General features: G+C 36.1%; 4 protein-coding genes across 4 annotated transcripts; 1 reads left to right on the plus strand and 3 right to left on the minus strand.

The window, feature by feature from the left end:
• Positions 1–768: 768 nt before the first annotated feature.
• LOC113719538 (uncharacterized) lies at positions 769–5,515 on the minus strand. The gene is made up of 3 exons (XM_027244758.2): positions 5,378–5,515; positions 1,971–3,772; positions 769–1,269 (listed from the first exon to the last, which is right to left on the minus strand). The coding sequence occupies exons 2-3, from the start codon at positions 2,513–2,515 to the stop codon at positions 855–857; spliced, it is 960 nt and encodes a 319-aa protein (XP_027100559.1). The 5' UTR covers positions 2,516–3,772; positions 5,378–5,515; the 3' UTR covers positions 769–854.
• Positions 4,231–5,880, minus strand: LOC113719539 (uncharacterized protein At1g27050-like). Its single transcript, XM_027244759.2, has 2 exons — positions 5,378–5,880; positions 4,231–4,823 (listed from the first exon to the last, which is right to left on the minus strand). The coding sequence occupies exons 1-2, from the start codon at positions 5,729–5,731 to the stop codon at positions 4,515–4,517; spliced, it is 663 nt and encodes a 220-aa protein (XP_027100560.1). The 5' UTR covers positions 5,732–5,880; the 3' UTR covers positions 4,231–4,514.
• Positions 5,881–9,923: 4,043 nt separating this feature from the next.
• LOC113717886 (ultraviolet-B receptor UVR8-like) lies at positions 9,924–13,593 on the plus strand. The gene is made up of 8 exons (XM_027242729.2): positions 9,924–10,405; positions 10,483–10,635; positions 11,098–11,256; positions 11,413–11,580; positions 11,760–11,891; positions 12,003–12,080; positions 12,509–12,607; positions 12,694–13,593. The coding sequence occupies exons 1-8, from the start codon at positions 10,174–10,176 to the stop codon at positions 12,885–12,887; spliced, it is 1,215 nt and encodes a 404-aa protein (XP_027098530.1). The 5' UTR covers positions 9,924–10,173; the 3' UTR covers positions 12,888–13,593.
• A 487-nt stretch (positions 13,594–14,080) lies between these two features.
• On the minus strand, positions 14,081–18,347 carry LOC113717894 (protein PTST homolog 2, chloroplastic-like). Its single transcript, XM_027242736.2, has 8 exons — positions 17,460–18,347; positions 17,128–17,282; positions 16,458–16,616; positions 16,164–16,381; positions 15,280–15,425; positions 15,039–15,186; positions 14,525–14,593; positions 14,081–14,436 (listed from the first exon to the last, which is right to left on the minus strand). The coding sequence occupies exons 1-8, from the start codon at positions 18,074–18,076 to the stop codon at positions 14,341–14,343; spliced, it is 1,608 nt and encodes a 535-aa protein (XP_027098537.1). The 5' UTR covers positions 18,077–18,347; the 3' UTR covers positions 14,081–14,340.
• Positions 18,348–23,884: the final 5,537 nt, after the last annotated feature.

Raw genomic sequence — 23,884 nt, forward strand, 5'->3', positions numbered from 1 at the left:
TCTTGAGTCATATCATCTGAAACCAAATACAACATCAATAGCTATCTTTGCATTTCTCGCCATAAAGATATATTACATAATTTCGAGAAAGCCAATTTATGAGAAATGTATTCAAAGTATTGCAATCCATAGTGGTTTTATTACTCATGTGGTTCATAATGATAATGTCCTACTGCAAAGGGATTGTAAATAACACTTCGATTATTTGGTTAAACATGCTAGGTCTTAGGGATCTGTGAGTGTACAAGTTCAAGCCTTAATAATCACTTCAATTTTCATGCAGTAGTTTGAACTTCGGAGCCTCCCATCAATGGAAACTAAAATAAAGCTGCAAGGTTTTCTGGAAAGTAGTGATGAGAAATAACAAACTTAGGAACCATTGATTAGTTCCACAAGTACAAACAAGCAGCCAAAACATTGACAGGTAAGGAGAAAGACCGTACAGAAAATGAATGCTGGTACTCGAAAAATCAAATGCAAGTGAGGATGGACTCTTCTTTGATGGGCAGAAGCTAAAGAATTCAGCAGAGTTTAAGGTGATAAATCTGGAGCTATTATATCATTTCTCTTAAAAGACTCTTCTTAACCAAACATATCTGACGTAGTCTTCAAGTACTAAATCACATCTATGATCTATTTAAATATTCTTCCCCTTTGGATCATTTAAGCGAGTGCAACCTTTTCAGCAGTAATTTTAATGTACAAAAGTAGTATTTGGACAAGCACACCAAAGTAGAAGGGCACTAAGTGGAAGTGATACCAACTTACTCAACAGAAAAGAAATATGTTTATCAATAAACTGACAGATTCATGTCAAGTAACTTTGTTCAGTCATTCTCCACATATAATACGGCTCAATTTGTTGAGCTTAGAGATTTTTTGAGACCTCGAAGGATACTCCACATGAAGGTGGAGATAAAGAACAGTATAACACCAGTTATAACAGCATACTTGAGTCCAAGGTTCACCAATAAATTCACTAGAAGACCAGCTAAAACAACACCAACAAAATTGGCCAAGAAACCAGACCAGAAAGGCATATCAAGTACAGAAGCTATAATAGCTCCTGTCCAAGCACCTGTTCCAGGGAATGGCACAGCCACAAAAAGCATTAGACCAAGCCATTGAAATTCTTCCACAGGACCAGCTTTCTTCTTGGCCCTCTCGAATAACATCTCAAGAAACTGAGAAGCAGACTGATTTTTCCCAGCAAGAAACGTTGCAAACTTCTTCAAGTATAGAATGATGAAAGGAACAGGAACCATATTCCTACAATTATGCAACTGAATTGAATAACTGACAACTCACAAAATCATGTACAGCTCAACTTCTTATTTCAGTTTCCTGCATAGCAAGATGATACGAGAATCCAGAAACCTCAACAAGTCTCTTTACATTCCGTTTCATGCATTTGAAAACAGCAATAAAAAATAAATGAACATGAAAATGCGTAAAATTGGCTATCCTCAATAAACAGGCCATCTCAAAGAGTTGGAAAATTACATTCATTCGGGATCATTAGTTTTAAAATTTCTAATTATACATTGATCTTGAGCTTATACATTGATTGGGGGTGTCACAGTCATCTAGAGTTCTACCCGAGAGCTTTTGCATTAAGCTTGAGTGCATTACCCGTATACACAAACAATCTGGAAGACTATAATCGAGAAATTTCTAATTATTCTAAATTTTTGTTAAAGTACATCACTATCTAAGCCGAAGGGAAAAGGGTGGTTTTTATCACTTGGACTAGCGCTTGCTCCCATATAAAATTTATTCAATTCCTATTGATCACAGTAGTTCAATGACATGGTTAAACTAAAAAGTGCCACTGGAGATTAGGAAAAATAAACATCTTATGGTAGTTTATCAACATTCCATAATTAAATTCGAAAACTTCTAAACATAACGATCTGGTACGTAATCATCTCAGAAAATTAACATTGAGCAGAAAAATGTGAGGCACTAACCCAAGAATAGACAAGACAGTGAGCAAAACAGGTTTGAGCTGCAACCAATAACCCACAGGAATAGCCCCACGAAGCTCAATCACAGGCAGTGTAGCCAAAGCAAACACAACAGCTTCGTCAGGCCAACCAAAACCCCTCAAAGCAGTGGCAACCTTTAAACCAAAGCTGGAAGCTCTAATGGAATCAACAGCAGCTCTAGCATCGCCAGAGACAGCAAATATACCAATAGATACAGATGCCCAGAAAAGTACCCAGAAGAGGAATTTCACTGGCCTTTCCTCATTCGCCAAATTTCTATCTTTTTCTTCAATTGTTTTAAGAAAATCATTTGAGGAAGCTCTTGTAGCTGTTAGAATGGGAAAAGAAGAGGTCTGGAACTGCCCCAGATAATTAGGGGCATGAAATGTTGAAAAAGGTTTGAACTTGATGGGAATTTGTTTGTTGGAAAGTAGGTGGAAATATGTTGTCGAAAAAGACACTTTGAAATGGGACTTTCCATGATTGAGGGTCAGAAGCATTGGCGGGTTAGATAAAGAAGCAGCCATTGCTGAGGGAAGAGTGTTGAGGAGCAAAAATGGAGAAAAGGCTCAATCTCTATACATTCAGCTATATACCATACAGCTGCGTATGTCCAATTTTGCCACAACAACAGAGGACTGAAGGGAAAGAGTCTATAGGAAAGAGGGTTTTACGAGATCCTTGACTGAAGGTCTACTTCAGTACTTGGACTTTTCCGGGCGTGGGGCGGAATTGGGATTAAAAAAATGATATATTGCCAATTGCCAAGCAGCTTACAGAAAAATTAAATAAAGGAAAAAGAGAAAATTGGTTAATTTTCTGGTCTCTTAATGACACTCAGAGCATGGCCAAACGGAAGCATTGAGCATAAGCCAACAAAAATTGGGGCGGACTAACCGAGGTCAGCCAATACTGTGATGTGGAATTTTGTTATATGAGTTTTTGATGCAGTTCAGAGCAGTTTGTTGGTTTGGGATGAGGTTAAAGCAAGGGAGCACGAATTAAGCAGAGGATAAGAATGTATTTGGAGGCGCGTCTAAATCTCGAAAAATTCAACACCATTTCCAGTTAGATTTTGCTCTGTTTAGTTTTAGCATTTGTAAAGACTTGTGGGATACAAAAATAACAAAGCAGACAGGGGGACTAGAGGAGTTCATTTGCAAGATTTGTTGAGGAGAACTTGCACTAATCTCAGCTGTTCATTTGATTTCATTTGAAGAACCAAGATCTGGCTGAACTCTCCTCAACCGATCTCGACTGTTAACTATACTTTGCAATTGCACCTGCCATCACAAATAATCCCGATCCAAAATGATCTTGCCTACTAAATCCTGTAATCATAGTTGATCATATATTGAACTTTATGAAGACACAGGGCACCGGCGATCTACTGACGATCCATCAAGTTGTTATCTTTATGTAACACAGTGATGGAGCAACGCTTCATGGCAGCCTAAGAACAAGACAGATCCAAAGCTACAGCTGCCAGAGGCAGAGAAAGAACTGACATTACTGCTACAATAGCAAGAACAAGAAGCACAAAGCTGCATACTTGGTTGACCAAAATCGAACAAACCAAAAAAAAAAAAAATTTTCTCTACAATGGAGGGTCAACGCCCATTACGCAGGAACCCAGGTAAAGAAATGCCACAAACATCCTGTCCAAAAAGCTGTTTGAGATGATGCGGGAGGTCCCTGAGATTAGTCATCTCTGAAGCCAAACTCCTTGCCATTTTAGCTAGATAGTCTGCACACATATTCCCTTCTTGCCAAACTTGTACCAACTGAAACAAATTGCTTGTTATAAACAGTACAATGTTGCTTGGAAAATTGCAGACAAATGAGATGAAAAAGTCTTGAAAACTTTAGGTAGGATCATGATATCAAAAATGCAGAAAACCTAGAAAGAATTTACTTTGCCTGGGCTACTACAAAAATTATTTCACAGATGAAAATAAATGCTATCTGGAAGTAATATGCTTCAGCTCCTATTACGTGAACAGTACAATAAAAATCAAGAGGAAAGTTGACAATCCAAGGCAAAGCCTATAACGAAACCACCAAGAGGCTTTGTCATGCACTGTCATTCTACGTAAATCCTTGCAAAGAGGGACCAGCTGAGTCAAAGTAGCCTTGCTCAGTATATTCAAGAGGAATCAAATTATAAGCCACAATCCTTGGGAAACGCACGCTTGTAATCCTTGAACATATCAACTGTTCACCAACCAGAAAACATGAGCACTTCAAAAACACCAAATCAACAGCGTTTGAATATGTTTCAGATCCACAGAACAACTTATTTAGACGAGAGAATACATTACAAATGGGGTCTCCTCATAAATCTTTAAATCATACAGATACAAAGGCAGAAGCAAAGGAGACTCAACTAGAAGAAAACCATAATCACCAATAACATCAAAACCTAATTCAAAATCTCTGCTGGTAAAGATAACCTATTCTTTAATCGAAAACTATGCTGCTACTGTTACAATCAGGAGACACCCCAAGAAGACCCAGCTAACTAATTTACAGAATATCATCATAGGCAACAATTTCTCTGCCCATGAAAGGTTTCAAAAGCCCAGAACCACCTTCATCTCCAATTCCAACTTTCTTACTGTTATCGATATCATTTGTATCACCATTGGCATTATTCTCAGCTCTCGGATTCACAATAGCAGAGCCCAGCTTATTACCTCTCCCACGCCGACTAAGAGGCACCTCAGGCCTCAATAGCTTCGATGCCAACGGCAATATTGTTGATGGCGTTCCTTCATTCTTTGCAACTCCTTCCTTCCATTGTGGCACTGGATCACTAGCCCACATTACTTGCACCTTCATTAACAAAATTCAAATATCCAAATTTTCAATTCCCCATTATACCAATTTACATGAACTGAATAAAATTCAATGCCTGGCCCCCTTATGGACAAAATCAAAACTCCAGAACAATGGTAACAATGGGAACCAGAATAAAAAAGGGCTCCTTCCTTTAAACTCCCCGCACCGAAAAAAAAAAAAAAGAAGGTTAGCTCTCATTTCAGCAATTTACTGGAAAATTTAATGATTTCTTCATAGCGTGGCCAACAATTGACTAATTCAGATGTCTAAAGGAACAGGAAAGCATTGCTGTTTCTTACTTTCTTCCTTTCTTGGTGAGGTAAAAATCCAAACTTTCAAGCATAGCTACGACAAAAATAATAATATATTCCTCGAATGTTAATGTATATTAAACAGAAAGGAATAAGGGGTTGGGTTCGATCGGTCATCAAACTTGGCCCGGGCCGGTTCTGGGAACAAGATAAACTGGGCTGGATATGAAGCCCGAAACAAGTGTTGGCATTCATTATGGAAAAGAGAAAGATGGGGTGGGGTTTTAGAGGGCTTACTGGTTTAGAGATGAGGGTAATGGCGAAGGAAGGGTCGAGAGCGGCGGAGACGGCGGCCCGAGCTGAGTCATGGGAGCGGAAAGTGATGTGAGCGAGACCATTGGGGTCCATGCGGGTGCGGGAGATGGAGCCATAGATCTCGAAGCGGGACTTGAGGTCCAGAACTGAGCAATCGGTGGGGAGCCCAATTACCACCACTGTAGTGGGCTGCTTCGCGGGGGCGGGGGAAGGGGCGGAGTCGTCCAAGTCGCTGGCTATGGAGTCTTGTTGGAATGGAAGAGGACGGCGTCGTTTCGGGAAAGAGTAAGGAATATGGCGGGAGGAGTAAGATGGCCTGTCTCGCTTACGGCTCATTGTGTTGTGTGTGTGGTGTGCGCGGCGTCTTGGTTTTTCTTTTATCTTTTCTCCTTCCTTTTTTCTCTTGCTGCTACTACTTAGTAGTCACTACTACTCCTATTAAAAGTTTGGAGAATAAAAAATGGAGATTTATTTCTGACGAATGGAACTCATGAACAGGAGGAGTTGGAGCCCAGAGGAGGAGGGGTTTGGACGTTGGAGTCTTTGGACATTGGATTTGGTAGTTTGGATCTGAGTTGTTGGGAAGCCTGGACCAGGGAAAGGAGGCGCAGGGCACCAATGTACCATAAGGAGCCTTTTGCCTAATTCCACCTCTTTCTTACTTTGTCAAGGTTTAATTCTTTTTTTTTTTAACATTCCTCCACTATACATCAAGTTTTACTTTAGTCGCTAAATTATAAATTAGGACACTTTAATTCTTCAACTGTAAAAAATTTCCTACTTGAAGACAATTGTTAATGGAATTTCTAAAATTAATACAACACCAGTCAAGTGAACAGCAAAAAAGATTAAGTAATAACCCAAAAAAAAATCCAAAATTAAAGAAAAGAAAAAAAAAACTAGGACCAAGGTTTAGACATCAAGAATTACATATTTTGGATTCAAATTCTCTGTCCTTCCCCTTTTTTAAGCTCATCCCCCCTGTTGTAATAAAAAAAAGGGAGAAAGAATAAAGGAGTTTATGGACCAATTTAAAAATTGCAGTAAAAGTTTTAGCAAAAATGAACTTTAACACTAGAAAGAGAAAAAAGAATACTCTTCCATTGTGTGGTCCAGATACGTTTGATTTGAACTTTTGTCGAAAAGAAATTCAAAAGATCAATTTAACATTTTTTGTAGTTAATATTTTGTTTCACATACACACTTTCAAATCACGTGCTACATTAATAATGATTCTAAAAATTTTTTTCCCAAAATGTACAATCCAATAAAGTGCTGACAGAATACAATCCAAAGCCCAAAAACAAAAATTTTTCCAAGAAATGCAAAAGGTTTTCTTCCATACAATAATACTAGTGTGAATACCCGTGCTACGCACGGTGCTGGCATTATTGAAAAACTGAAAATAAAATGATGAATTAAAAAAGGTTAAAAAATTGTACCAACACAATTAAAATATAATATCTGTCTAACAATAGTTTGAAATATGATAGAATGTGTATATTATTCAAAAATTACCTTTTTTCGGAAGATATATCCTGAAAAAATAATAGAAATTTATATTAGAAAATGAATGATATATGAATAAAAATGAATGTAATTAAATGTTGTTAAAATAAAATACTTGAAAATATTATGCATTTGATTTGATAATCTTACATAAAGGTGCGAACACTCTTCACACCAATCAACTTTTAGTACGAAAGCCAAAATTGGTGATTTAATTAATGCATGAGTATTTAAAAACATTTGATTTACCTCTGAAATTTCGTACGCAAATACCACATGCTAGTAAAATATTATTTTTTTGTAGCAGACTGATATTATAGGATTTGTAGTATATTCAATAACTTGATACTCAAATCACCGATGAGGCAAAGTTTGTCTAAATAAGATTTACAGTGTTCTAACTCCTTGCAAAAAAAAAAAAACACTAAATAGTTCTAATTGGCATCGCAAGTTACGACAACGGGCCAGTGCCATTTAGGCCTAATTTTTTTGGAGTCAAAATCTAGTCCTAATTGGTTCTATTGTTTCTTGATCATGTTGTATGCTTGCGAATTAAAATTGTATTAAAATAGTATGTGAATGAGCATTTGTCTTTAATTAAGGAGTAAAAAAGATTTAAAGTATAAATAACAAACTATAAACGGTTTATGAAGTAGATAGTGTGAATGTTTTAAATTTTAAATTTAATTGGTGATAGGGTTGGTTATAACCCACTACTTTTTATGTATTAAAATAAATACAAAAATCTAGAAAAAAGAATGAGAACTTTAGAAGTTATTGAGAGGGTCTCTGCTAAAAATCCCTTCTGCAATACATATAAACTAGTGGGAATACCCGTGCTATGCACGGTGATGACATTATTGGAAAAAAAATAAAATGGTGAACAAATAAAGGTGAAAAAATTTTACCAATAAAATTAAAATATAATATCTGTTTAACAATAGTTTGAAATATAATAGAATGTATATATCATTCAAGAACCGTCTTTTTTCAGTTGTATGAGAATTTTTTTTATCATTGTATGAGAATTGTTAACAAAAAAATACAATAGTTAATATAGAATAGCATCAATAGAATTTAATACAATTGTGTTATAATCAAATGAAAAATACGCACCAATTGAATTGTTATTAGCACCCATAGTTAATGAAGTAATCCCTATATAAAAATATTTTGGTACATGTAGTAATTGGTAATCTATAAAATAAAATAAATTGCTAAGTTGTCTATAAATGGCATCAATAGAATGTAATACAATTGTATTGTAATCGAACAATTGTAATACAATTGTATTGTATTGTATCTATAGTTGATTTAGCAAGATAGTGCAGCCAAAAAATGTATATGTAAGATGTGTATGACGATATAAGAAACTGTATATTTACCATGATCATGCAAAATCATTGGTGATGTGGATGCCTGGCGATCTTGAGGATAGTTACATTTTTCATTTCTTTGATCTAGAAATAAAATATATATTAAATTAAAAATCAATAGTTTATGTATTTATTTTATGTGTAAATAGTGATATATTGTATGAGAACTGTTAACCAAAAAAAATAATAATTAATATAGAAATAGCATCAATAGAATTTAATAGAATTGCATTGTAATCAAATGAAAACAATTACAGAGAAGTGGTTACCTGAACTAAGGAATGCAGTTTTAAATGCTCAAAAGTGCCTTGACGATTGCACATATGTCAGGGGCTTTGTGAGTTTTTTGCTCCTCTTGAATCATTTTCTTTTTTCTAATTGTAATATATTACTTGCAGGTGTTAAGTAGGACTTGGCTCTAACCTTTCGTTTAAGTACTTTAAGCAATGAACTATTTATTTCATGAGTTGAATTGTGCTGTTGCTAGATAGATGAATTATATAGTTGTAATTGTCATTGTTGATAAAGAAAAGAAAGGCTAGAATGCAATTTTGCCAAAAGGATTTCTGACGAAATTAAAAATTAATCCAATTTTAATAATGGGCGTATAGTGCCTTAGTTATTAGTAGTATCTGAATTGTTTTTCTCCAATTATAAACCATTTTTAATTATTTTTTTTAATTATCAAAAAATCTTTTTTTTTTATTTCATGCACGATCGTTTTTGGAATAAAATTATGAAAATAACTATCGTAACACCTATTTTATGTGATAAATGTGCAATAAAAAATAATTAAAAAAATTTCAGTAATACAAACAAATAAATTTTTATAATATACAATTTATGTTAGAAATAGTAGAACCCTCAATCATGAACCTATACCATCCGCAATTATATAAGCAAGCAATACATTTTTATCTTTGATTTACAGTGTAACAATAAGCAAACAACCGTTCATCAGATTTTGTAAAAAATTTTCAGAAATAATAGATGATCAGAAAATCAATGCAATATCATTCATGACAAAAAACAAAGCAAAAACAAAACATACTTAAAAGGCAGAGGGGACTGACCTGAAAAATTAAGCTGGCCGCAAGAAGGTTGATTTCTGCTGGAGTCTCTGCACATAATATCTTCCACTACTGCTCACAAAAGAAACAAAATCAATACATTTACAAAATCAATAGAGAATCTAAAACAAATAAGAAACTGAGAGAGAGGGTGAGGGAATTAACTCGATAAGTTAATTAAGTCGATCAGTAAAAGAAGAATTTGTAGGAGTAATTGTATGATAAATTAAGATAGTGGGATAGTGGGAGTGAGATAGTGGAAATATTGATTGGTGATAAGGTGATAGTGGGATAGTAAGAATATTGATTGGTGATAAAGTGGGTTATAACCCACTACTTTTTTATGTATTAAAATAAATACAAAAATCTAGAAAAAAAGTATGATAAGTTTAGAAGGCATTGAGAGGGTTTCTGCTAAAAATCCCTTCCTGAATACATATAGATACAAATATAGATAATTGCAAGAAAGGGGTTTTTCCTTGTATTTTATAATTAAATTTATATTAGCCACAGTTTCATAGTTTTATACATTACTTTTGCGCTGAAATTGGAAATCGACTAAATCTCGACTTGAAAGCATGAACGTCAAGTATTTGAGCGTCGCGTAAGGATTAGGGGATTAGTCGGGCGTGGTAAGGATTGATCCGGACATTCCTATGTAAACAAAAAAAAAAAAAAAAAAAAGGGGTATCTGAGCGCCCGGCAAAATCAATTGACTGCCACGACATAATTAAAAATAACCGAGTCCAGAAGTGAACAAGTCCTCTCGTGTAGGAATAGCACTTCGTTTGTCTGTCGGGCCCTGATCGAACTCGCCAAGTTGATGGAAGAAAACGAGAGAATCATAGAACAAAACGAAAAAGAAGAAGAAGAAGAAGTATTAGTACAACAACAACAAGAAGTGTGGAGTTGGGGCGCAGGTACAGAAGGACAACTGGGAACTGGAAAACTCCAAGATGAACAAAATCCTCAGTTACTCAATTCCCTCTCTTCTTTTGCGGGGCCCATCTCTCTCCTCTCCTGTGGCGGCGCCCATGTCATTGCTCTCACCCCTGGTTTGTATACATAACATTTTCACATTTTCTCTTTTTTGGGTTCAATAAAAATTAAATCTTTTTTATGGAATTTATAGGTGGAAGCGTGTTGACATGGGGGAGGGGTACTTCGGGGCAATTGGGTCATGGGGAGATGGTTAATGTTTTACAGCCCAAGGCTGTAGAGTCTTTGGAAGGCTTTGTCATCACTCACGTTTCGGCTGGTTGGAATCACTCGGGATTTGTTTCAGGTTTTTAGACTTTTTTCTCATTCATGCCTTCAATTCAATTGAATTAGTACTTGAATACTATAATCTTAAAGTTCGAATTTTGGACTTATTTAGTTAAATCAAAATGCTGGATTTCATGTCATAAGCTCAAGTGCCTTTATGGAATGGACTATAATCTCTTGGTTTGGCTTGCTTTTCTCCGAACTTGTCAAAATTACCTTTCAGCTGAATGTTGAGCTTTCAGATTCTCTAGCATGTGTTTCATGCCTGATTATGTCAACTGAAAACCTTTTTTTTTTCCCGCTAATCCGGAACTATTTTCAATCGTGATTCCATCATCAGCTATAGCAATTCTATGTATTTAACTTTATTAGCTGACGTTCAAGAAAGGTCCCTGAAAATTTGCAAATTCATTTGGTGTGGTCATTTGTATAGTTGCCTTCCATTGTCTTGCTTTTGGTGAAATTCCGTAATAAATTTCAGACAAGGGTTACCTTTTCACTTGTGGAGATGGCTCATTTGGTCAGCTTGGACATGGTGACTGTACATCACGGTTTTCACCAGAAAAGGTATCATACTTCGAGCTGAGGCATGTTACGCAAATTGCATGTGGTATGCGCCATTCAGTAGTGCTGGTTAAAGGTAAATATAATCACCATTGCACTAGTCATTGCCAGTCTTGTGTCTGTTACGAGTTAATATATATGCTATTAGAGAAATGTACATGTGATGTGTTAGAGAGCAGTCCAATTTTTTCACACTATGCCAAGTTTTGAAATCTGAAATTTTGTTATGCAGATCATTTAGGACAGCAAGTACATGGATTCGGTTTTGGAAAGCGTGGTCAACTAGGTATATCTAATGAAAGACTCCAATCAGTAAGTCTACCTCAGACCTCCGTGGGATTGAATGATGTCAAAATCGTGAGTGTTTATGCAAATGGAGATCATAGTGCAGCTTTATGTGGTGAGTTTCAAAAATTTCTTTCATGGCACTTGATAATTCAGTAATTTCTTGTGGCTTGGATTGCGCCATCTGTTCCTCAAATATTTAGCTGTACAAAACTATTTTTTTTCCTTTCTTTATTCTTTTTATTCCTTGCATTTTTCTTGCTTTCTTTTGTTAAATGTGGCATGTTCTATCAGCCGAAGGACAACTATACACATGGGGAAGGGGATTCAGTGGTGCCTCAGATGTGCATATTCCGCAGTGTGTTACCACACGTTTGTCATTCAGCACTGCTGCTCTAGGGTGGAATCATGCTTTACTTTTAACAGGTACCTGCTTCTTGTCTAGTTTTCTTTTTCATATCCACCTCCAAGTTGATATCACTCTATGTATCTGCTGAAAGTCTTCCAAACTACTTGTGAACAATGTTGTTGTTTCAGGTGATGGGGAAGCCTTCATGCTTGGTGACTATGGCCATGGAATTCTTAGCGACCCTCAGATGACAAGAAGCAGAAAAAGTATGTTTGAGAATGCAGATTGATAATATATAGTGGCTTTAGAGTCATAAAGCAGTTATAAGCTTAATGTGTAATTGACAGAATGCTTAATCTGTGACTGGAGTTCGTTATTATTTTTTTTTTGGGGGGTTGGAATCAATATGTGTGAAAATGTTGAATGAGATTATTATCTATTTGAATATAATGTACTTAGACATTATATTTTAACAGCTAATTAAGTAACTTTCCACCATAGGATAGACTAATTGTCTTTGTCCTCATCCTGAACTTATCTAAGGTTGTAAATATGACAGAATAAATCTGACCAGTCACCAATGAAACATTTATCTCTAACAAGTTCTATCATGGCTAGGATTATATCTGTAGCTGCCTTCTTGAATGCAAGTGTTTTAATTTTTTTTTTAATTTAAAATTTATGGTTATGACAGAAGAATCAGATAAAGATGCTGTATGGAGAATTCCAGGGCTTAATGGATTGAAGGTTCGGCAAATTGCTGCTGGAGCTGAGCACTCTGCTGTAGTAACTGGCAAGTTATCATCAAGAATTTTGTTTGAAAGTACCATCCATCCTTAGCTAGCTTATATATCTCCTATATTTTATAATGTGTTGCAGATGATGGATCAGTTTTGACATGGGGTTGGGGTGAACATGGCCAGTTGGGATTGGGAGATACAGCAGATCAAACTGGCCCTCACGTTGTAAGTTTTGGCAAATTAATTGCTCCTCAGCATCTTGTTTGTCAAGTATATTGCGGAAGTGGGTTCACTTATGCCATAAGAACTCCTGGTACGAATTCTAATGTTTGACCTGGCTGCATTTGGGATCTGGAGATGTTTTTGACCTAGATTGCTAGAACAAGACGCTAGCTCACGTAAGAGATGATGATCCTTTCAAGTTTGCCAAAAAATTGGTTTTTAATCACTTAGTACTATGTCAACAGCAACTACAGCTACTCACTCAGTTCTATGTCGCTTAGATACCATTAACTGCGCTGCCCATAAACAGCTTCCTGATATGAGGCAAGGGCAAGTGCAGCTTCCAAATGGAAACATGGGTACTGATAGCAAGAAACCAAGTTATGCAGGTGACAGTATTGAAAGAACTGTGAATTGGATGTATTCTTGATAAATTCAGAGTAAATATGAATAAAGAGGGATTTAAAACAATCGGTCTTGCAAGTGGAAGCTTCAATCATTTGATTCAAGCAATCGTTTTGTAATTCTGGATGCTGGGTGGTCAAGACCATTTCGTGTTTGTTCTGAAATTTGTCCAAGGTAGGCAGTCATGGGGAAGGCCACTGGCCAATTTCGTGCTCTCTTCTTGGTTATATGCTTATGGCTGCTTTCATATATGCTTAATCAGATCAAGCGCTAAGTTATTGTAACCAGCTTTCCTTTATTTAATAGCACTAAATGTAGAAAGAGGTTTAGTATTCTTTAAAGCAGTTGTAACAATCTGAGAGTATTTTCTTGGTCTTTTGGCTTTCAACATTAAAAGGGATATTTGGCAGCATTTCATTTCCTAAATAGATGGTCCTATTAACCAACTAGTTTGGTGGGTTGGCCACGGTGAATCATAAGATGCAGGTTCGGAGTTCAAATCTCTACATTACAAAGGGCGTGTAGCATTGCACCCCTTCGATCTAAACACTCAAGAGGTTGGTGCTGTTCCCTCTAGTCCCTTGGCTCAATTAGGCTATCCCAAGAGTAGTGTGAAGTTGACAATTTGGCTCAAAGATCCCAAAAAAAAAAAAGAAAAAGAAAAGACTGCCCTTCTGCTTTCTTACCGTAGCTATTCTTGTAATGTTGTCTTACAAAATTAGAGTCAATCAAAGATCACCGAGACATATTCTTTTGCCTGAAAACTTGCCAAAACCTGTACGTACTGAGCAGTAAGTTGTGGCCATTTGTCTACATATAATCCTTTTAATAATTTAATTCAGCTCAAGTTTATGATAAATAATCTGTAAATAATTCCTACCAGACCAAATACATAGAACTGAATGAGAAACTGTGCAAAAAGATCAAAATATGTATGAAAGATTCCAACTTGGAAGTCGAATTATGTACAGAACTGAATGAAACTTGAAATAGGGAGAAAACTCATTACAAAGTAAAAGCTAAAATTGTGGTATTACAAATTTGTGTAAGACCAAAGGGTGTCGAAAAACTAGTGGTCTGTGCATCCAACAATCAACCAGCCCAGTATCATCTCTGACTCACGCACAAGACCAAGGGTTGCCCAAGTTTGAGCTTTCTTCTAAGTTATTATAAGTAGATTATTCTCATATCCGTTGTTATTTACAATGGGACGCAGCGGATCTATTCTCCATTTACCATCAACAATGAATTTGATCTGCAAAATAACGGAGGGTAAATTGTCCATTTGTAACAAATTTTTTTTTTTTTTTCAAATCATGACCAACAAAATGTTTAAAACATACTTCATATCTGCCGGGATACAGCCTCAGGCAGACAGAAAAAACACCTGTTTGCGATTTTTCCATCTTTCTCTGCAAATGTATAGTCGAGTACAAGTGAGCAATCAATATATGCAACTCAATCACTCGTACAAAAAAAAAAAATCAATGTCAAACTGTGCACGCTAGCCAAGCAGGCGAACCTCAATACAATTATTTTAAGCTGTCATTAATTCTTATGCCGTCACATCTTTTGTCAACAGATTTTAAGTTTTTCATTTCCTTCTGAAGAGGCGCCAGTGAGGGCTAGTCTGTCTGCTAAGTTGGGGAGAAGGATGTAGATAGGATAGCAAAGGGGATCTATCCAGTTTGGTGAGTAAAAGTTTCAGGGTATAAGCATACCAAATCAATCATTTGAAGAAAAAATTCTGAACCTCACGTCTTAGCAATCACAATAGGTAATAATAACAAAAGCACCAACAATAATATTAATAGCAATAATAACAATCACTAGAATTGTATTTAAAGACAAGCAAACCTGAGTTGTCCAACCATCAAATGATCCTGCTAAGAGAACCTCTGAGGCTGAACTAGGCCAAACAATGTAGGCAGTGCGAAGAAGTGCCAAAGTTTTACAAGCACCATCAATTCTCCTCTGTTTCTCTTCCAATATCTTTTCTGCATCCCTGCAACAGTATGAAATGGACATGTCACACACTTTACAAAAAAAAAAAAAAAATCAGATTTGTAAATCATCAAACAAATTAAGACATGCTCACCTTATTGCTAATGCCATTTTCCCTTCTACAACAGCCAATTTTGCACGTATTGACCGTAATCTCTCCTGAGAACTCATTAACTCATTTTCCTGGAACTCCACTGCATCAGAAAGTGTCTGCAAGTCCCTGGAAGAGTTTGCAAGAACCTAAAAAAGCGGTAGCTAGCAGTCAAAGACAAGCACGGGGGAGAGATCCTCTTCAACCTTGAAAAATAGATAGCTGATTTAGATCTATTGTTGAGTAGGGCATGCTTCTAGGGTTGTGTAACTTCATCCTTTTTGTGGTTGAACATGGTAAATAATTGATTAGCAAGTTGTATTCAGCATTCTTACTTTTCATCCTTCCTTAAAGCTGCTCTAAAACTTTTTTATTCTGTTTTGTTTGGGAGGATAGTGGGAGGCGGGGGTTAATGTAATGTACTTTATCAGCAAAAGCTACATTTGTTCACACATAAGCAAACTATATGAAAATCTGCAAAAGCAATGGCACTACACCTGTCTATTCATATAACAAATCAAAACAAGCTTATGTAAGCTTGTACTTTATGAAATAGGCCAGTATCATAGAAGATAGCAGATGGCACTTCTAAAACTACAAAACTAGATTGATGAAACAAAACGAAGAATGTGGATTTCCCTGTTCAGAGAAAAAACTGGCCTTGCAAAGATCATAACTAAGAGTGTTTGATACCAATTCCCCATGCAAAAAGTATTCTTGCTACTCTGGATTTGAGTAGCAAGAGATCAGTCATTATCACAATCATAACATTAAAAATAGCAACAGACAAAATGGTTTGGAAAAAAGTAGCCAGAGTCTTTAATTACACTAACTGTATAGCATAATCAAGGGTGCCCCTAAAAATCCAGAGTAGTGGAATAATGTACCTCCTTTGAATTTATTTCCTCACTCTTGAACCTCAAAGAATTAAGTGCAGAGGCAAGCTCCAGTTCTAGGTTCTGAAGACGAGTTTGTATTAGAGTATTGTCTGTCTCTTTCAATTTATCCAAAGCTTTAGTAACATCTGCTGCCAGTTTGATGATCTCATATTTTGAAGCTTCTCTGCTATCTTCTATTTGGTTTTTATTGTAAGAAATTTCTGCAGCTGCAATTTTTAGGAGGACATCAAAAGTCCATGTGACGAAACCTTAAAATAAAGTTCAAAATGGGAAACAATGTACCTTCGAATTCTGTGTTGTTGAAACCAGCACGGTTTAGACTCCAACTTCTCCATGTGTCCGGCTTAGTATAATGCTGGTGATTGCCATCTGCACTACTAGTTCTGCCTTCATTAGGACCGTGTGATGTACATCTGCTGTTTTCTCCAGGGTCCATCCTGTCTTTTACAATTTAACCAAAACCACTTATATGTTTTAGAACTCAAACAAGGAAGTAACTTTGAAATGAAAATAGAAGCCCACATAATCATATTATCAATTCTTAACCCAAACAAGTTGTTAAGATTTTCTACTACTAGTCTATCAAAAATTTACATTACTAAACTTGTTCTACCAAATGTACAACATATTATAGAGTGATTGATTTCTGAAGGTCATGCACCCTGTGATAGAACGTCTATTGAGGCATAACAAGATCAGATTTCAAGTTTTGTCCAATAATTTTTTAAAAGGAACAAGTGCACTCCATCAACTTTATAGCTTATGAGACGAACATGGATTCTGATGTCATGCAATCATGAAAGAATGAATTAAGGATTAAATAGATCTGGTCTGAATTATTTCCTCAGGGGTTTATCAAAAATAAACTACGAAGAAACCGACAAGAACAGCTACAACTTAACCGTATCCTTGAGGTTTTGCAAAGAAAATGACAAAAACAAGTACGACTTACCTACATCTCTAGAGGTTCCAAAGTAACCGTTATCCCCAGGAGCATGAGTTAGGTATTCAGGCATCCCCAAATTAATACCAAAAGATGAACTCCTTTCTTTCTCTAAACGACTCAATATGCCGTCAATCCCACTATCTTCCTCAACCCCAATTTCTCTGAACAGACAGGCAAAGGCAAGTAATTGGTGAATACAAATTCCCACAGAATTGTGTGTAATTCCCACGAATAAAACAAAGAAAACGGACACTTTACACTGATAAAAAAAATAAGAGGATAAACATTAAAGAAACACACTTTCAAGAAGCTATTATTTTTGCAAAAAGGAACCTCACAATGGTCTACCAGAGGAGGAGGCAGAATGATTAGATGAAGCTGAGGATTCCTCAGATAGGGAACTATTGCTAGCTGATGAAGAAGGCCTAGAACCAGCTTCATTTTCTCTCAAGGAACCACCGTCTTCACAAGTCTCAACTCTCTTCTGAAACTCCTTAATATCAAAATCCATCCTCAACGCCTCATCTCGTTTAACATTCTGTTCTTCATTTCCCTCGTCGTCAGACTCCCAACCCAGAGTAAACCATCCAGCCCTGTTCTTTATAGCCTCGACCAAATCCAGTCTTCCTGCTTCCACCAACTCTTTCTTGGTGGGAAAGTACCCAGGCTTAGCTGATTTCTCCATGAACTCCAATATCTCCTCCTCCAATTCACTATCTCCTTCTCTTGCCGACCTTTCTTTACACCAACAACACCAAGAACTCTCCCAGAATCCCCCCCTTCCCAGTTCAAGAAACCCAACAAAATCACTACTTTGCCCCGTAAAGCTTTTTTTCCTAACTTGAGCCCTCTTTCTGGTGTTTAAAACAAGACATATTGGTGGGATGTTCAAATGAGAAACGGGTTTTGGAGGAAAATGGAAACGGAAATGGATTGGAGTGGTCAGGGACAGCATCGCACAGGCATTTCGTCGAACAGGTTGAGCTTTGCTTTCAAGAACAAGAAACGCCCGCTTCTATGCTTTGTTACTAGGGTAGAGCGCGCGCGCGGGAGAGAGAGAGAGAGAGAGAGAGAGAGAAGGAATAGCAGTGAAGCAACGAACAATGTTGTACTGAAAAGCGGAGCAAGCATTTAATTCAGTGGCGTCTTCTGTATAAACCGCCTCACTATAGTAAACTACTTGATCCGTATAGTTTAGTAGCCTTATTTGTTCAAGGCCACGTCTTCTGCTACTTTTTCGGTTAATTTAACCGATGTATCGTTAAAATATATTTCATGCGTTATATTTTGTAAAATATAAAATTAATTAAAATAAATAAATAAATATAAGAAATGATAAAATATATATATGTAAGAGATGATAATAATTATTAATATATTTATACATATGATATGTTAGGTGAATACTAAATGTGCTAACGAATGCATTGAGGACATTCGCTAGGAAAACTCTTAGAAAAATATTATGTGTATGCATGTACATGCTAACCTTACCATATGATTTCATAAAAATCATCGTAAAAACTAACAAAAATGAGGATCCAAGTATGGCTAAGCATTGATTTCTTTTTTACAATCGGCAATACTTTGTGGAAATGCAGTTTACACCACCAAGTACTTGTAAGTAGAACCACCTATTTTAAAATTTTGTTGTGACAACTTTATCAAGAAATTTTACGTACAAAAGAAAAGCAAAAAAAATTCTGTGACGATGGAGGTCCACTCCTACTCCTCCATTTTTTATTTTTGGTTTGCAGAGGGGGGAGAGGGCTCACCTCTTAGATTTGCGATTATTTGTTTCAGAAACCAAACAAACAGCGTATGGTACCGTATTTGGTTTGTTTTCTGACTGTTTCACTATCAAATTCCAATTTCGGAAAATGGTGCAGCAAGCAACGAGACAAAACGGCTGTGTTTTGGTAGTATTTCATTTTGCTTTGGCTCTTTGCTCAACAGTCTTGTTCTTTGTCATGAGTATATGTGTAGGGTCCGCTTGACGGATATATTATGAATGGCGGGAAAATTTTGGTAAGTAAATAGACAATTCAAATCGAACAAAGTACCTAATGAGAGGAACGGAATGAGATATTTAGATGCAGTTTGTATTTTTATATATGTGCAATGTAAAGTACAGTTATTACAACTGCAATTTTTTCATATGATCGATGAAAAAAAAAATTTGTATGAAGAGAGAGCTTTTAGAATCTTTTCTGAATTCAGATTCAGGATTATCAAATTTAAGATTCGAATCAATCCTGTACCTGACAATTATGGATGGAAGGGTAATAATAATAATACTAATGATGCTCCACCAAATCAATGCAAGTGTATACTGCTATTCTACGGTCATGTTTCAGTTAACACACATCAATAAAATTACGAAATTAATTCTCACATGGAATTGGACGACTCAAACAATTATTTTACGGTCATGTCAAGTAAATCGAAAAAAAAAAAGAAAAAAGCTTTGGGCTGTTTAACAACGAGCTGAGATGCAGAACAATAGTGGGCCACTTGCCACGGTCACCAGCCTATAAACTTTCGTGGCAGAACATCAGAATTTCCTGAATTATAACCTTTATTGGTCCAATCAAGTTGGGCCAACTATTATGGGAATCCACAGCATAGCTAGGGCCCATCCGACAAGTTGATACTTGAATTCGAACCAGATTCGTTCAGCTTTGTTTGTTTAGGTATCAATCCAAACTCGAAGATAATTTCAAATTCAAAAATATTAACAAACCAATCACGTTTGTTACGTTGTCCGGCTCGATATGTTCGATAACATATACTGCAAATAAATTTAATAAAATTATACCTATAATTTCCCTCCTTAACTCCACTTTTTTTTTTCCTGTATATTGCTTATTTTATAAAATAGTAAACATATAATACTCTCGTCTCTTGAATAGTCATAATTGATTTTAATCACATCCCTAATTTGTTGTAATAGATTTCTTAAATATCATAGAAGAAAAATTAATGAAATAAGCAACAAATACCAAGCCAAATTTTGATTGTATGTGTTTGAAATTTTAAACCAAACCAAGCCAAGTTTTTCATGAACATACATCTAAAATTTCCACCCAAACTCGATCAATGTTCTTAAAAAAATATCAAGTTCAAACATTCATTTTAAAGCTTCAAATCAATTCTGAATATACTTTTGTCCGACTCGATGAGTGTTGTTTTCAGCTCTAGGAAAGTTTTCTTTTATTTCTTTTAAGTGGACTCTTGGAGAGCAGAATAGGCAATATCTGGTTCAGGCTCACTCACTTGTTGGACTTCCTCTTTAGCCCAAAAAGAGAATCGGAGGGCCCGCTAGTTGGTCTATTTATTCTACAAAAAATACCTGAATGCACGATTTCCTCGTCATGAGCCGTTGGTTCCTATGTGAAAGGTCATGAGCGGGTTTACCATGTTGGTTTCCATGCCTAAAAGTGGTAAACTACTTATCAGCTTATATAAAGTTCTACTATTTATATAAAGTTCTACTACTAGATAATAGCTCCCAGACCCAAAAAAAAAAAAAAAAACTAGACAACAAGAACTCTTTGCAGAGGCAAACACGAGAACATGGCAATACTGGACATAGATGTGACAATGCTGTCTAGGGTTTTTTTTTTCTGGTAGGAAAGATAGCAAATACTTATATGTTAGAGCTACTAAAAGTAAAATATAGTTTACATACCGAGGCAGCCAAAGGCCCCTAGAATCGTAAATGCTCCACGTACTGTTCTGTACCCCTGCTGCAAGATAAAAGAACAACATGCTCTTTTAGTGTTTGCCCCGTGATATGCTTACATATTTAACGTTATCTGTAATCATAAAAATCCCAAAAACCAAGGCGCGGTAGTCAATGCCAAACATTTAATTTGGGCATGCCCCTTTTCCAATGAACCAATAATTCTGTCTAAGCCTGGACCGGCAGGATTCACCAATTAACAGCAGGGCTCCAATTTCTTTTTAAATAATAGTAGAGTGCTTCTTTCTTCCTAGTTGGAAGATTGTAGCAAGAAATACCAGAGAGAGAGAGAGAAGGGGGGCACGCTGACGTGCTGCAGCAGCTCTTTTCTGCTCATTTGGGTGGGTGGTTTTGATTTACAAGAAACCTATAGGGGCCATGGCAGGATGGATTATAATTTGAGTTCATTATATATTAACGCTTGATCACATGGTTTAATTTAGTCTTTCACATGAAGAATAATGAAACAACAAGTACATGAATGATGCTGTTCAATGATATAGCTGAATTATAAACAGACGTTCTTCTACAATGAAATCACAATACATTAGTTAGGTGACGAACTATATGAGATCCTGGTTCCGCTTTAAAATCACTCCTTTTTTTTTTTTCTCCCTTCTTAATATTTCGTAAGGTTTAGAGTCTCTTCTTACAAAAAAAAAAAAAAAAAAAAAAAACTGCAAACAATTATTGTGACACTGCTTGGCCTCGTGGTCACAACTCTTAGGTACTAACATCACAAAGGGTTTTTTTTTTTTTCCTTATGGACCATTTTTTGTATCCCAGACACATGTCAAGTTAGATTTCAACACGTAATCTCTGTAGATAAGGAAGAAAAATGTCAGATTTAATAGGAATAGAGCAATACAATCATGAAAAGTAGTTTTCAAGTCCTTGCAACGCGAATCAAAACCCTAGGGGGGCAAATCATAGTGGGGCGGTAGGGAGATCGGATACTGTATCTGAATAAACCAATCACGTATACGTCCCAATGCCAATTGCCAGGAGAATTTTCTTCTTAAGTAGTCTCCTGCTCGTTGAAAAGCACTTGGTTTTGCAGGGCAGTGCAAAATTTGTATTCAAATTGAACTCTGGCTGAAATATCTTACCTATAGAAAGAAGGTCGGTACATAAAACCTAAAAAGCATGCTTCAATGGTTATAAGACCTGTCCCCGACTAAACTTTGGTCCCGGGCTGCACTTGCCATCAGAGTCATATTAACTAGAACCTTCACTAACTAAGAGGCTGCAGGCGAATCTGAACAGAAGCACTTAGACGATATTAAATGTCCAAGACTCCAATTTTTGATGCTTTTTGCAAGAGGTATATACTATATACTATATAATAGAGAAAAACAATGATCAATATATACAAAGGTAGGATTCTTGAACCCATTGTTGACGGCTGAGTTTAGGGATGAGACTTTCTAGTTATTTAACACTATTGAGACGAGGGTCTGAACCCTGATGCATGTATTTATTTATTTTCTAAAGCTAGCGAGAGAGTGTAAATACTGATATGGGGAATTCTTAGAAGGCCAATTAATGCCTATTGGGTTGGAAATAGGGTAAATTTACATTCACAGCTTCTTTTTATTTACAGTAATTTTTGCCGCAGTATTTACATGGCCTGAATCACATTTTAACCCTTTTCTTGATCAACTGATCATGACAAAGACTAGCTAGAGGAGGTAACTCAAAAATTTCCTCTAAAACACTTTTTGTTACGGTCCAAATGTTGCATGGCTTTGTAGCTTCGATCGTATTTGGTTAAGCTAACATTATTGTTTAATTTTAAGAGGCAGGTATACCCGTCTATGCATTTTCTAGTTCATATGCGCAGGGCACTATAATTTTAACGGCTATCGTGCGTAGATAAACTTAAAAAAGTGGCTCTCCAGGCAAATAAAATATATGTGTTCATATCTCAGAGTCTCTGTATCTTTACCTGAAAATGATTTTTCTGCCTTCATCACTGATATCGGATTACCTAGTACAAATACAGCTAGCGGAGTTGAATATGTAAAGGGTTATTTTGGCAAATTAACACAAAGGTCTACATTATATTCTTCCTCCCGCTGCTCAACAAATAAAGGGAAAATAAAAGCACAAACCTACTTTTTATCCCACCACTGTGACTTGACTTGGTTACATTGGCATATAGACTTTTGAGCTAAAGTCATTATACCATAATTTTCCTTTTGAATGCGACTTCTCCCCTTACAAGCTTCAAGCTCATGTCTGCTTGCGGTTGTAACTTTGATTTACTGACCCAAGTATCTCATCGTGAGACTGGTGCTGTAAGTTTTTGGCTTGTAGCTCATACTTTCTATTTGGTGTTTATAGATAGCAATAATCTAGAACATCAAATCCCCACTAAAATTTTACAGGTGAACTGGTGCTATCCATTTAATGATTGAGCTATTGCTATCATGTCATAATACAATTAATTAAACATTTCGTCCTCTCTCTTTCTTCCTTCATTTTCTTCGTACAGACGATATCTACTAGTCGGAGACTATTTTCCTTCTCAACATAAATAACTTGAATTATCAAATCAACTAACAAATTTTCCAGTGAACTTCTAATTAAGATCATTCTCAAAAATAATGATGATAAAATGATCAAGCTATATATAGAACTCATTATGTTGCTATGGGAACCAACGTGACAACGGCATCTCAAATAAATGACGACGAACTGTACCGATCCAAACATTACATGACAACACCAAAATTGTGAGGCCTAGCTTTCGACTCGACTTCGTAAGAAAGAAGTCATAATTGGCCTTCGATTTTAACACCGCAATTTAGTGCAATATATCATCATCGCCCTGCATTTACGTCGACCGTACGTTGCCGTTTATTTTTCCAACCTTCGGACCTTAATTTAATTTGTCTTTGTCTTCTCTAAGTAAAGAGTTGGGGAGTTATGAGGAGCGTGAATGGGATTCACTGGCTTGAATCCGGATATTAGATTCAGAATAGAGGTCAAAAGCTTATGATAATTGATTACTTG

Source organism: Coffea arabica, chromosome 11e (genome assembly GCF_036785885.1).
Source record: "Coffea arabica cultivar ET-39 chromosome 11e, Coffea Arabica ET-39 HiFi, whole genome shotgun sequence".
Taxonomy (NCBI): domain Eukaryota; kingdom Viridiplantae; phylum Streptophyta; class Magnoliopsida; order Gentianales; family Rubiaceae; genus Coffea; species Coffea arabica.